The sequence below is a fragment of the Patagioenas fasciata genome, chromosome 9 (assembly GCF_037038585.1).
Source record: "Patagioenas fasciata isolate bPatFas1 chromosome 9, bPatFas1.hap1, whole genome shotgun sequence".
Classification (NCBI taxonomy): Eukaryota; Metazoa; Chordata; class Aves; order Columbiformes; family Columbidae; genus Patagioenas; species Patagioenas fasciata.
The window spans coordinates 9,837,008-9,850,904 of NC_092528.1; the positions used below are offsets into that span (position 1 = coordinate 9,837,008).

The 13,897-nt window shown below is 38.6% G+C and overlaps 1 protein-coding gene across 2 annotated transcripts in view; it reads right to left on the reverse strand.

The window, feature by feature from the left end:
• LOC136105341 (glypican-5-like) overlaps positions 1-13,897 on the reverse strand; it is a 349,014-nt gene that overhangs the window by 89,890 nt on the left and 245,227 nt on the right. For both annotated transcript variants that reach the window (XM_065845058.2, XM_065845059.2), the window contains one exon: positions 5,578-5,728. In XM_065845058.2, coding sequence (XP_065701130.1) covers positions 5,578-5,728 — 151 coding nt within the window. The remainder of the gene's footprint in view (positions 1-5,577; positions 5,729-13,897) is intronic.

Here is a 13,897-nt window from a genome sequence, read left to right on the forward strand (position 1 = left end):
TGTACTAATAATTACAAAATCAGCAGCTGTACAATTACATATTTGGATAAATACAAGTGTAAGTGCATCCTGTAACATGGTGAATGGAAATGAAGTATGATTAAAATGACAGTTCATACAGTAATACTGATGCCTAGAAAAGACAGACAAGCCAGGAGAATGATAACGTAATAAAGGGCAAAAGAATCTTGATATTCAGAAAGAAAACACTGATAATGAAAACAGTCATGAGGAGTGAGAAAAATACATTAACTTTCCATAGCTGCTGAAAGCAGATACAGATCAGACAGAAGACATTAAGAAAAAAGAAAATGTACTTGTCTGCACTTATAAAGGCATTCAGGACGGGGGTGGGGCAGAGCAGCTTTCTCATATGCCCTGAAGAAGAAATCCACAACCAGGATAATCTCTTCTGATGCTCTGTCTAGAGCAGAAAGGTGCACTGAAGCTACATAGTGCCTAAACAGCCAAGAAGAAAGCCAAGGGTTGGAATCATGTCATCTGAATGTGCTAAAAATGTAAATTTGTTATAGGTTCCCACTCGGGCACTGAACCATGACAAGAAGCGAGATATCTGACAGAGAGACATCTGAAATCAGAAAGTTCTTGTTACAGGGAGGGAAATTCACGAAAGAATTAGGAAGAAGTACAGAAGAAAACTGGTTTGGGGGTTAGATAAGAACCTGGCAAAAATCACAGTAATAAAGAACATCTGATACAGTCATGTTCAAAGTCTGACTGGGATGTCACAGGATGTGTTTGTTTCTTTAACGCCTGCACCGACAGAGACCATTTTAAAGTACTGTTTAAAATCTGTTGTGCCCAAGGGTCATCACTGGTCAGGCACTTGTTGTTATTCCGTGGAAACCCACTGCTCTTGGGATGGGGGCAAAGCTGAAGCCCATCTCAGTGTGGAGCAGGCAGGCAGCCAGGGGAAAGGTAAAATCCAGGTCTCTGTTTCCCAACAATCTGAAGTTTTGCGGCATGTCAGAAGAAGTGGAGTTAATACATAACACATCTGAGGGCTGAGGTTTTTGACTCATATATAAAGATTATACCCACAGAGGGGTGAATCTGGTGCAAAGACTGCAGTTCACACACACCAGACATTTTGGCTCTTTCTATTCTGTTCAGTGGAGAGCAGGCCCAAGCATACACTAGAATATATGTTGTTCTTAACCTGTGCTGTTTGTCTGCCTTTCCAGCAAAAGCACAGCTGCAGTCCAGCACTAGTTATATTCCCTATGACTTTGCGCAATATTATATCACGTTCCTCTAGAAAGAAGGTTGGATTGATTTCTGTCTTACACTGAATATCACCTAGGTGTTCCTGCTCCAGCAGGGGGATTGGACTGGATGATCTTTCGAGGTCCCTTCCAATCCCTAACATTCTGTGATTCTGTGAATATGCGGAACATACACACACATATAAAGTACAGTGATACACACTAGTAAGGAGGCCCAGGAACACCCATGTCCCCCCACCTGCAGACAGGTGTGCACACGGACCCATGCCAAGAGCTGGTGTCAGCACGAGCTTTCTTCAACATAATGCTACACAACTTCCACGAAATCCAGAGCTCTATATTGGTGACTTTGAACTTGCATTAAACTCAGGTCCCTGCCTGTGATCTAAACACTTCCTCTAAACTTCGTTTAATGGCTAATCACCTAGTGATTTCCCTGAATAGGGATCGAATGTTGGTTAACACTGCTTAGCTGATGCCTCAACACTACATACAGCTGTGCAGCACAGCTGGGAATGGGAAATCCCCTGCACTAATTTCCTTCCCACTTTTCACTGAACAGACTGAAACATTTTTCCTTTTCTCTGAATAGTGAAAAGGAGGGACACAATGTGAATCTGTTCCTGTTCTGTCTTTTCATGAACTACAGGATGCTAATCCCTCTCCTAGTAAATATCGCTGTGGCCTGATCCTGCAAGGCACTGAGCAATCCCTGCCCTTCCCCACTCCACCACCTTTCATGGTCCAGTATGTGCTTAAGAACAGGCACTTACATCAGTGGACTCATTTTGTGATCAGAGTTCATGTAAGACCATGCTCAGGTGACCACGCAGCGCCAAGCAAGGTTCAGACCAAGGTGCTGCTTTGCGCTTCTGCCTAGAAACCTGCCGGGCTGAAGCAGTGCAAAACACACAGCAGCTTCCCCGTCCATGCTCCGGATTTGTACGGATTGCTTTCCTCTTCTAAAAGCCCTCCCAACAAAGCTTTCCTCAAAGATGATTAACAGATGTTGTCATTAAAAAGTTGGTACTTGCCAACAAATAACACATGGGTCTGCTTGAGAAACAGAGCTGTTTCCACAGCTTTCCCCAAGAAGAGATACTTGTGCAAATTGGGAAGGCCTGTGAGAATCTGACATTTTAAAGTATCTTCCACCATACAGAATTTCCTAAGAGAACGCTAGTTTCCTGAGAATTGGTTTATCGTATCTTGTTCATATTAAATCATTTGGGTAAACATGATACAGAATAGATAATTAAGCCTATTATACCTAAAGGAATAAGTGGTGATCTTTTTAGATGACAATGAATTTGGTTAGCAAAGACTTATTTGTAACAAAAGTAAACAAAACCCCAGCACTAAATAATACATAGCCACGTATCTTAATTGCAGACATAAAATTATTAACTGATATGTAGAAATTATTCTCAAAGGCTAGAAGGTGACAAACCACAGGACAAGATTATAGTATGCATAGTATGCACTGCAAGGTGACACACAGCAATGCCCAACAAAAAAGAACTGTGGGAAAGGCTACATTCAATGGAGCTTTCTGACACACACAAGAACAGAATCACTTCTGTGTTCACCTACCTGGTGCCCACAGAAATCTAAACCCTCGGAGCCAGGCCCTCTGATCACAATTTGGAAAAGCAAACTGGGGAGACGGCCATGTACCCTGTCCAGGGGGATCTTTTAATAGTTATGAACAGAAATGTTGTGAAGATGGAAACCCAGATGTTGATGAAACTCCTGGCAATTTATTGTTAATGAAAAGGTCTTTTTTTTTTTTTTTTCCCTTTTCTGGGAGGTTGAAAGGAATGAGTGTTCAGTAGCTTTGCAGAAACTATTTTAAAGCAATCTGAGTCTTTTGCAATGCTCAAAGCAGGTCTCTCAACACATAAATTATAAATATCATTTTCATATCCGTTTCAAATAAATGACAAATGTAGTACATTTTTACTACATTCTAAATTCAGCATTTTAGAGGCTGACATTGAAATCTTTTCCTTTCTTTTCTCTGTACCACAGACCTGCTGTTAAAAGCGTGACTGCTCTGCCAAAAAGTCTATGTTTTGAAAGGCTTTTATTCCTCCTTTGTTCTAAGGTATGACTGAACACTACAACATGCACTGATGAGATCGCTGGCATTTTATAGCTATCATTTATGTCTCATCCAAACCTGCCATAGTAAGTAAGAATATTCCCACTAACTTCACTAAGCTTCAAATCAGGGTTTTACTTGGGATTTATCTTTAGCTTCAACTCACGTCTCAGTTCCCTATGTACTGCAAATGAGCAAGGAATAGTCAACATTGTCATGTTCCACCTCCACCAAACAGGTTTTAAAAGTTTAGAAAATATAACAAATTCACAGAATTAGAAACACCATCTTACAGACATGCAGCAAGAGGAAATTCAACTAACGTGATGTTTGTTTAACATTATATTAAAGCAAAGCAGCTCTATAATGAGATTACTCCATTTTATCTCTTAACTGTATCCAGATATGCAAAACAGATTTACTGCTAGTGGCTTGTATAAAGTACAATATTTTAAAGCTAATTATGAAACAGCAATTCTATTGTCACACAATGAAACACTTATTCTTACTGTTACAAATCAAGACCATTGTCTAAAATTAATTGTGATTATGTTTTTAATTGGATATAAACCCTACTAAATTCTGAAACAGCTAGTTATACATATGTAATTCTTTTAAATCCAAGACGATATCAGCATAAAATATTTTAATTAAATAGATTGCAAAAAGAGGGGAAGAAAAAGACATTCAGTAGTTTTCCACTATTAAAGCCAGCTGTGAGTCAAGCCTTGAAAGTATTCTCAAGTTTTTATTTTGAACACCTGAAATTTGCCATTGTCCATGTAAGCACGCTTACACATCCTCCCAAAACAGCGTATTAACAGTTTAATTGTTCATTGAAGAGTACTTAGCACCTAGCTTTTGTTTGTATTATTTCACATACAGAGGAAAGCATATTAATGTATTTACCCTCACAAACCTTCAGGGCCCAAAACATCTAATGTATATAATACAATACACGATAAACAAAGGTTAAGCAAATAGTTTTAAAGTAACACTGCATCAAAGTTCTGTTCAAGAATATTAGTGAATAGCTGGTGAAAATCTTTACTTAATCTTCTAGTTGCAATTATTTAATAATTTTTAAAAATACTGTCCCTATATTATAATACTTCACATTTCTTGATCATACAGCTCATCAACACAAATTAAATTTAAAGTATTTATAACCTGGTGCTGCAAGCTAAATCTAACATTTCGCACACATTTCAAAAACATGTTTAAGCTGGGTTTTCCTGAACAAATATTCACAATAGGAACAACTGAAGTCTTGACTACAGGCTAATCACAGCTTGTTTGCAAGTCTTACTTGAATATGGGATACATTTTTCCATGCTTCAGTCAGTGGTAAAGGGACAATGAAGGGGCACTTGGCTATCGCAGCAGAATGAAGCAGCAGTTTAAAACTTACCTGAGTTCCAGCCATCTTAATGAACACTATTTTTCAACACTATTGTACCTGTATTTCATATACTTGCACATCCAAACCCAATTACAATGCTAATTAAAGCAGTTACATTTTAATGAGCTGAAATGAATCAGAACTTCCAGATAAGAAAAACCAATAATATCAAATATTTAGATGGAAATATCTTCTTATTGACTTACCATGGCAAGGGTTTAAGTACCTATTACACTGCTACCATTTTGGTGGAAACTAAGTTAGATTCTGATGTTGATTCTACATTTGATGACATATTATCCAAGTAATTTCATGAATAAATATTGCAGAATGCATACCTGAGACTATCAAGAAATTTTATTTATGCGGCAGCTCACCACTAGGAAAAAAAAATCGGTGCTTTGTACATTTTTTCAACAATATATATTTTGAGAAGCCAACTCCATTCAGATCATCCTCCAGTATCATTATGCAACCGATAAATATTTATGTTAACACTTAGCAGAGTCTATAAAGACATTAATTTTCTATTTATTTGAAGAGCCCACATTATCGAGGAAGGCTCTTTTAGTATTTCTGTGATCTAGATTTCACTGCACGTATTATTCCCTCTACATTTAAGTCTTTTATCTGCACATCAAGTGTTAAATTATATTGGGTTACTGTCTGTATCATTCTATTTTTACTGCAGCTCTTCAAAGATTAAGATTCAAAACATTTGAATTTAGTAGGATTTCAAGCAGTGCAAATCTTAGCTCTGTCCACCTAATTGTGACATCTGTGAATTTCTAAGCTCCGTATGTGCCTATAGAAACAGTATTTACCTGCTGTGTGAATTCTGTCACCGGATCCTTGGCAGCCATCCTCATCGTCACAATCCCCGCTGGACTCCACCTCTTCACTTCTTCCACCCCCACTGCCAGCATCCCGAGAAGCCCATCTCTCCAGTTTCAATTTTGCCTTCTCAGCATCCAGCTATAATAGAAGAAGCAAAAAACCAACAACGGTCAGAATATTTACACAGTTTGTGCCTCTGGTGACCAAGCTAGGTTTATAAAGAAAAACCACTTTCAAGAACTGCTCCTCAAGTTGGAGGCTTTTTCTGGCTGCGATATCCAAATATTTTGGAACAACAGACTATACCATTAAATTTTCTCCACCACAGATGACCAGGGACACTTACCAATGAACTTTTAACTGAAAACATCACATTTACTAATATAATCACAGGGACTCTAAGTCCCGCAGCTTTTCCTCTTGCAAACCACAGTTTGGAGATCACTGGTTAATGATGGTACAATCTGCCAGCTGTTCAAGTATTTATTTTGGGTTATTTACAATTGAAGACCGCAACAGACTTGACCACCTTTGAAGAGATACGGGTACTTGCTACTTTTCATTACAAGCTTGGTCACTTGAAAACCTTGGTCTCTGGATATGATTTTTAAGATGACCTAATTTAAGATGCCTGTACCAACTGCAAGTTGTTAATTAAATTTTACTTGAAGTATGGTTCTTGGACTAAGCATAGAATCAGAAAACCTTTTTTAAAATAAATCTAAATGTATTGTACTAAGTCACACTTGCCATAACAACATATTTACTACCAAAACTAATCTTTTTGATCTTTAGATAACTCTGCCTGTCACCAGGAACAGTTGCCTACTATCCGTGCTGTGGGAAGAAATTATTTTTCAGTTCACCCATAGTTCCCCTATCAAGTTTCCATTCCCCCATAACTGTCTCCCCCATTTTACAAATGACTATCAATTTCTTTTCTGAATCTTCTTGGAAAATTACACTGGGAAAGTTTATTTTGGTTTTAAGTGATGGAAAGAGCCGATCCAGAATTTCTGATCACTTCCTTCACATCAGTGAAACTCAGCCTGCAAGGCACATGAACATTGTTTTGAAAGGCAGCAGCTCCTTTGCCTTCTTTTAAGAGTTACAAAAACCTTGTTCATGTTAGCTCTGCTTGCATGCTATGACAAGGTACAATTAGGACCTGTTATTCTAGTTCTGTAGAAATATTTTAAACAAATTGAAAAACTTCATAATACCTCTCCAAGTCAGCTAGATTCTGGATCTACCCAATATCCTTCATCACAAGCATCTTCCCCCTCAAAGTACCGCAGATTCATTTCAGGCTTTGTGATCTGCTTTATCCCAGAGGACTATGATTATTCTTGGTACTGAGCAAAATGTATTTTGAAATGTAGCTACTTTGAAGATTTCAGACACATTTCACACTAAAAAGGAGGTGGGCTGGGAGCTGGGGGAGGAATTGGAGCACAAGGCTAATACAACTGTATTAACTGGGTTGAAATGATGATGACGGATGCAGCAATTTCCCTTTGTGTGATGGTCTCCTTCACAACCTGTGAGCTCCCACCCTCTGCTCTGGGGCTGACTAACACTTGGATCAGAGCAGCAGATCCTGTTCTACAGAACAACAGATGCCAACTTTTATATGGTAGAACTTTGGAAATTTTTCATCCTTTCATTGAAAAGATCTGTTTTCTCATTCTGAAGACACAAATAACTTCATACTGCAGTGGGAAGATCAGTAAGTGGGAGGAGAGGGTATGGACTCTGGTGGGGAAGCGCATTAAACACTCCCTAATTGTTACTGCATGACTGTTTTTTTTATAAACAAGTTGCTTAATGTTGAGCCTCGCTATTCACAGGCATAAAGACTGATGTCATGGCAATACAAAACAACATTTTGTTAAACAATCAGAAAAATTTGCCTATGAGGGAGAAAGATAACTCAGTTCCTTCACAGATGTATTGTGTCCTGACCATATTAGAAGAGACTCATTCATTCTTAGTTATAATCCTTCCGAATGAAAAGAAATGGCTAAGTGGTGAACAGAACAGATGCAAAATTTAATGAAGGCTTTTAATGACTGCTTGCCAGTCAGAGCAGAGATGTTTACTGCCTGTTAGAGTACTCCTTTTCAAAAAATGTATTTCATTCAGCACTCATGGTCCAATCCTGACCTCTGCTCAAAACAAGTACATACTTGAACAAAATGTGTACCGTTCTTTTGGACAAACAGCAAGAAACCAGTTCAGCTTTTCAACATGGTGCACTGCAGCATTTTGCAGACTTCTGTGTTCTCAGTGCCTTCACTGCAAAAAGAGATTAGCCATAGCCCACATAGGCATCTCCTGCCCATACTAACAAAGGCTGAAACAGTGCTTTCCTGGCCTTTCAGGACAGAAGGGCATCAAACTACGCAGAACCCTTTTACACCATTACAACTTAAAGCCAAATCATGTGCAACCTACCAAACCTTCTCCCCTTGTATACCCTTTCTCAACCTCTTCCAATGACTGTTCCAGCAAATAATTTTCTACCTATGGCTGCCATTCACCTCAACTGATGAGCCAGAGCCCAACCCTGTGAAGAGATAATGGTTTATCTATAAATAAACCCATTCTAGGAGACGAAGGAAGGAGCTCCCCACACAGTGTGCAGCCCTGTTGAGAAGGGCTATGTCACCACTGCATAGTGACTTCTGATCGAGCACCCTTCTCTTTTCCAGATTTTGAAGGAATACATGTCCTTTGGCCACCATCACATGACTTCAGCAAAATCGATGTCTTAGTGCGATAGCAAAGTGCATACCAGCATTTGTCCATCTCCTTTTTTCACGGAATCATAGAAACCTTTCTCAAAGGCCTCTCAACTGCACTGAAATCACACAGACTGCATCAGGATGGGCTAGGATGGCAGAGCTTTAGAAGAAGCCATGAACCTTCATGTTTTGTTAAGCTCTGCTAGGTCCAGAAGATGGTTGTGGACAGGGAATGCCCTTAATGCTTTGCGGCTAAGGCGCTGAGAGATCTCCATCAGAAGCTGGAGGTCATATGAAGGTCTGAGGTCTTTTCAGAGACAGCCACAATATGCCCAAAAGCCTCAACAACTGTCCAAGCTGCTGCCACCAACCCCTAAAACTTTCAGCTTCACCACAGTTGGCTGTAGAGTCACAGTCCCTTGCCCATATTTATCAATAGAGATCAGAGACTGGAGTCAGTCATGTCACTTCTATTATTTCTTATAAACCACACTTAAACAAGCCTGATTTTGCTGACTTATACTCCAGCTGCTGATGCACAATGCCATCTGGCCGTTCCTGGTGACTGCACAACAGCTCCAGGCTGGGAGCGCAGTGTCTTGGTGCTGAGAACTGATGCCTTGGTTAAACAATTGCAATGTATTTCAGGCTGGGCACTGGAGCCTGTACCTTCACAAAGCAGAAGATATCTGCTGCTTAGGGTTTGAAAAACATCTTAACAGCTTAAAAATTAAGCATTAAAGACTTTGCGCATCTGAAAAACATCTTTTTTTTTTTTAAACTCATGAGAAGGTTATATAAATAGATCAATAAGATTTGTACAGCCCAACTGAAAACAGACTCAAACCAGGAAATTTCCCAACGGCAAAAGGCTTTGGATCAGGTTTATAAACTTCTAAAGGTTTTTTCAAAAAACTATACAGTCTTTCTGTAGGAAAGCTTTACTATCTGTACCTGATTCAGCTGAAAGCTAAAAATAACATATTATTCTTCAGCTCTGAGTCAGATACAGGTGACTATCCTCATGGTTTTTATTTATTCCAGCAAAGGTGCCAACCTAAAAAAAAAAAATTTCTGCTGACGTATGTTTTTCTGGAGAAGAAAGAAGTCACATGAGAAATGTTGCTGTCTTTCTCCCCTATTAATACTTGATGACGTAGCAAATGCATTCCCCGTCACATAGAAAAACACTTCAGACTTCAGAGGCTTCAAAGACTACGTGACACACAACCCCTGAGCCTTCCGCAATGACTCTAACCCTAATTCTCACTCTGACAGCAGATGTGCTGGAATATAAATTCATTCTCATGTTTTTTCATGAAGGCATGTTCCACATGAATACTTCCACACATTAATTAAGTAATAACTATTTAGGTCCATGAAAACTATTCGATAAAAGTGCCAGTTTCAATTCGTCTCATGGATCAGTCTGTCTACTGAGGGGTCACACATGCCTGTATATCTCAGGGGATAGGACATATCCAAGCTATAGGATAATGGTCTCATTTCATCCGAAAATAGGTTTTAAAATTATATTTTGCTCCACAGTTTCACGCTTTTCAGGTCAGTGAACACAACAATGAAAATCTAAGAGAATATACTATTTGAATAAAGCCACTTAAAAGTTATGTGCTTGGAATACTCAGAGACAAATCCCATACAACAATTGTTTCCTGAGGGATTTGTTAATTAGTTTTCTATTGGATGGATTTCAGTGTGAAAGCTCTTCCTCTCCAAAGAGACAGCTTTGAGGTGAAATCTGACTTCAGTCCACACATCATGTGAGTGCACGTATCTCACTTGCTGCAGTTTCTACAGCGATAAAAAATGGCCAATCATATACTGCATTTAGAAACTGTAAGCTAAGCATGATCTTTTCTCAAGGTACTTTTAAGCAAGTTGCCTCTTAAAAACTGCTTTAGTGACCATAAATATGACTTGCAGAGACAAAGCTTTTTGCCAATTTATGCACAAATAATGTACAAAGCCTAATCCTGAAGAGTCATAAATGACTCAATCCTTCCATTCATTTTTTTTTTCAAAAATAAAAAAAATCCTTTCTAAACCATTATGAGGTCAGAAATTACTACAACTGAAAAAGACAATGTGACTTTGTTTTTAGCCTATTATATACATTTTTTGTTAGGGGCTGACATATCGCTTTAGGCATAAAGCTGCATTTTACTGGTGCCTTGTGACTGAGCAGATGTTCTGTCATTTCACAAAACAATAGCAACATAACAAATTTTAGACATAATTGCCATATATATGCTTATTCCAAGAGGGTCCTTTCTTTTGAGATAACATTTATGGTTAATTTTACTCCATATATGCTCTTAGCTCCTTTTTCTAAACATTTGGCAGTTGCTTTTGCTGCTGCTTCTCACATTTGGCTAGCATTCATATATTACAGCATAAATAAGCAAAATGAACTTATTTGTCTTCAATTTTGTTATATATTTTCTTCGGGATGTTCTTCTTTTGTCTGTATTTCATAGAAATTCAAAAGGCCTGATGCATTATCCCTGTCTAGTTTCTTCAGAAAGTAGTACAACCCACTCAAGGAGGTAGTACTGCTCAATTCTTCAGTCCTTTTTTAAATCTAAAGAAGACAGACATCTAACCTTCTGGAGCAACTGGCAACCCCAGAAGGTTTCCTTCCGCTGTAGTTATTCAGATCCTTACAATAACCTTTGCTTAACACATCTTGCTTTACAAGTCACCTGTACAATATCAGAATAATTTAACTGAACATCTATACATAATTTATGCAACATGGTTTTAGAATTTTATTCATGTCTCTCCTGACTAGACCTTTTCCAACACGGGAATTGGGCCAATATTAGTAGATTCCTCTGTTTTATGTATTTCTCTCTCCCCTACATAGTTCACATTTATTTACATTGATATTTGTATTTCCTGTCCATGACGATGCTTCTGGTATAGGGGAAGGCTCTCCTCAAGCACACGGAAACATGCAGAGCACAAGTCTTGGACTCTGTGTCCCCACAAAGTGGGGGCTGACACCCTCATTTCCTCCAATGTATCTCCACTTGAGTTATACACAGCATTTTGGAAGTTCTTTTTCCATTTTTGATGTGTGGGGTTTTTTTTCAGTTTCTTTTGTTCTATCATCAAGTTTCTTAGGTTGTCTGGAAGCACTTTCCTACCTAAAATGGCCCATACCTAGAATAAGCATGCCAGTTCTGTAGCCATGCAAGCACCTCTCCTCCTGTATTTGTTTGCGACACTGCAGCTCCCCATGGAGCTGCCTTTTGGCTACATTTCTGGTCAAGGTTGTCTTGCAAAGGTGATGGAGAATGTGCATTTAAATGATGATTTAGCTTTTCATGGTTTCTGTGGAATTTTCTTGCAACCATTCCTTTTTTTTTCTATATATAACTTTTCCTCCTAATTTTATAGCCCCAACTTCTCCACATCCACTTCCCAATCCTCTCTCCTTGAGGTTTTGTATTTGCATAAGTCTGTCTTTACCTGTGATTACTTTTTGTTCTCCTGGTTTATGCAGATTGACTCATTACCCTCTTTCTCATACTTTTACTGCCAGATGACACACTAGATATTTAAGGATCCACATTTTCATTTATCTTTGAATACTTTTTGTTTCCCCTTTGTGTCCTTCCTTTAATCTGGCTGTTTCTGATTTCCTGGATAGTCCACTGCAGAGCCTTACTCCACAGCAGAGAGGCTAACAGCAATTATTTCTCTCTTGTCTGATTACTAATGTAGTGGAATTATTTCAGCAGGAATCTAAGATGATTTTTAGAGATTCACCTTGTTATACTGCAGGATTAATGCTTCTATTTTTGATGTTTACAGTTTCTATTTTTCAACAGCTTATTAAAGGTGAGTGTATTTGTAGAAGACTGGTAGCACCATGATCAGCTTAATATTCACTGAATTAAATTACACAAGCTAAGTATGTTCTCGTATTTTCTGATTATGCTGTGAAGAAGTAAAAAGAATGTGCACTCACAGAATCTTATTGCTATTAGGAAAAGCTTCATAATAATAGTTTGGGTAAACTTCCACTCAAGAAGTATTAATTGTGAATGATGTAAAGTGAGCACAAATTAAAAAAAACCAACTTATTCTAGCTAATAATCTGTTTTAACCAAACACAATAGCTGTTTAAAGAGAAATTAACAAAATTTGATTCAAATTCAGTAAGTCAGTTGGGTCAAGGAAGCAAGCAGACACCTCGCCTTGATGTCTTATCTTGGTGTTGGGCTGTAACTTTTTTGTGATGCACCAAGAAGATCGTTCTGATCTGATATCCAGTGTGCCTCACTTAGACATAGACCTGGGGTTCGTCCCTGCCACAGGCACAAATTTCACCTTTAGAGAGCTTAGTGTAGTCTTTTCCAAAAATAAAACCTGCTTTTTCAATTGCAGTACATGTAGTCTGAAAATAGACCATATGGCTAAAAATCCTGTTGTGTTATAGTAAGGCTTTCTGCATCCTGTTAAAGTAAAAAGAAAAAAAAAGGTGGACAATTGTAATAAAAATGTAAGGTAAACATCATAATTATTGGTGAGGAGTATGCAAGAGTTGCTTACAAAAGATCTTTGACCCTTCAGAATAGTGCATTTTTGGGAGAGTGGTAGTTTGATACACCAGGTCCAGAGGCAGAGGGTGGCTGAGGGTGCCAACAGGTGCTCTGAATGACGGTGTCACCACTTCTTGCGATGTTGCCCCTTGCAAGAAAAACATGGGCCGCACAGCATCTCTAGACATGTGTGGGTGCACAATCAGATGGGTGACGATGCTGTCACCAGTGAGATCTGCACTTATTTTTGGTAATAATCACAATAATGCCCTAGACAGGAAGGCACGAGTCTCTGCAAGGGTGAGCGGCTGGGGATGAGCACACCGTGTCCCTGCCACAAAGACACAAGGGCACGATGATGCCAGACCTGGCAAGAGTTGCCTCCTATGTTCTCACAAACAAGTCTGTTCACATTGCTTTCAACTCTGATTCTCCATACTTGGGAAGGAGGAGCCTTAAGGGGGATAACTTTTGCAGGAGGTTAATAAAATTACCAGAAAAAATGAAGAGTATTTTCTGAAAGTCCATGGTTTGCTTTTCCTAGTACAAAGAAAACTGAGGTAATATGATAATTATCTATAAATGTGTCTAGCCTTACCCTTAAATGTGGAGACATCTCTGAGAATAAAACTAGCATAGACACAAAAAAGAGGGAAAACAAGCTTTTCAACTATCAGTTATGAGTTTCGGGAGCAGCCTCCCAAAAAGAAGATGGTGACAAAAATTCTCAAGCATTTGCAAGCCCTGGCTAAATAAATCTGCAAGCAAAGTTGCCCGTGATGTCACTGAGCTATATGTGATATTTCAGAAGGTCTCTTCCAGACTTCCATCCTATGTCTCTACACTCTGCTAGTTTTTAATATTAGAAAATTGATTTGTAAAATCAAAATCACAAACCAGAACCACTCCCATTAGCCATTAGAAGCGTTATTTCCTTGCTTGTCTGATTTCTAGAAAGGAAAATTGCGTCCACATAGCAAATTATGTCC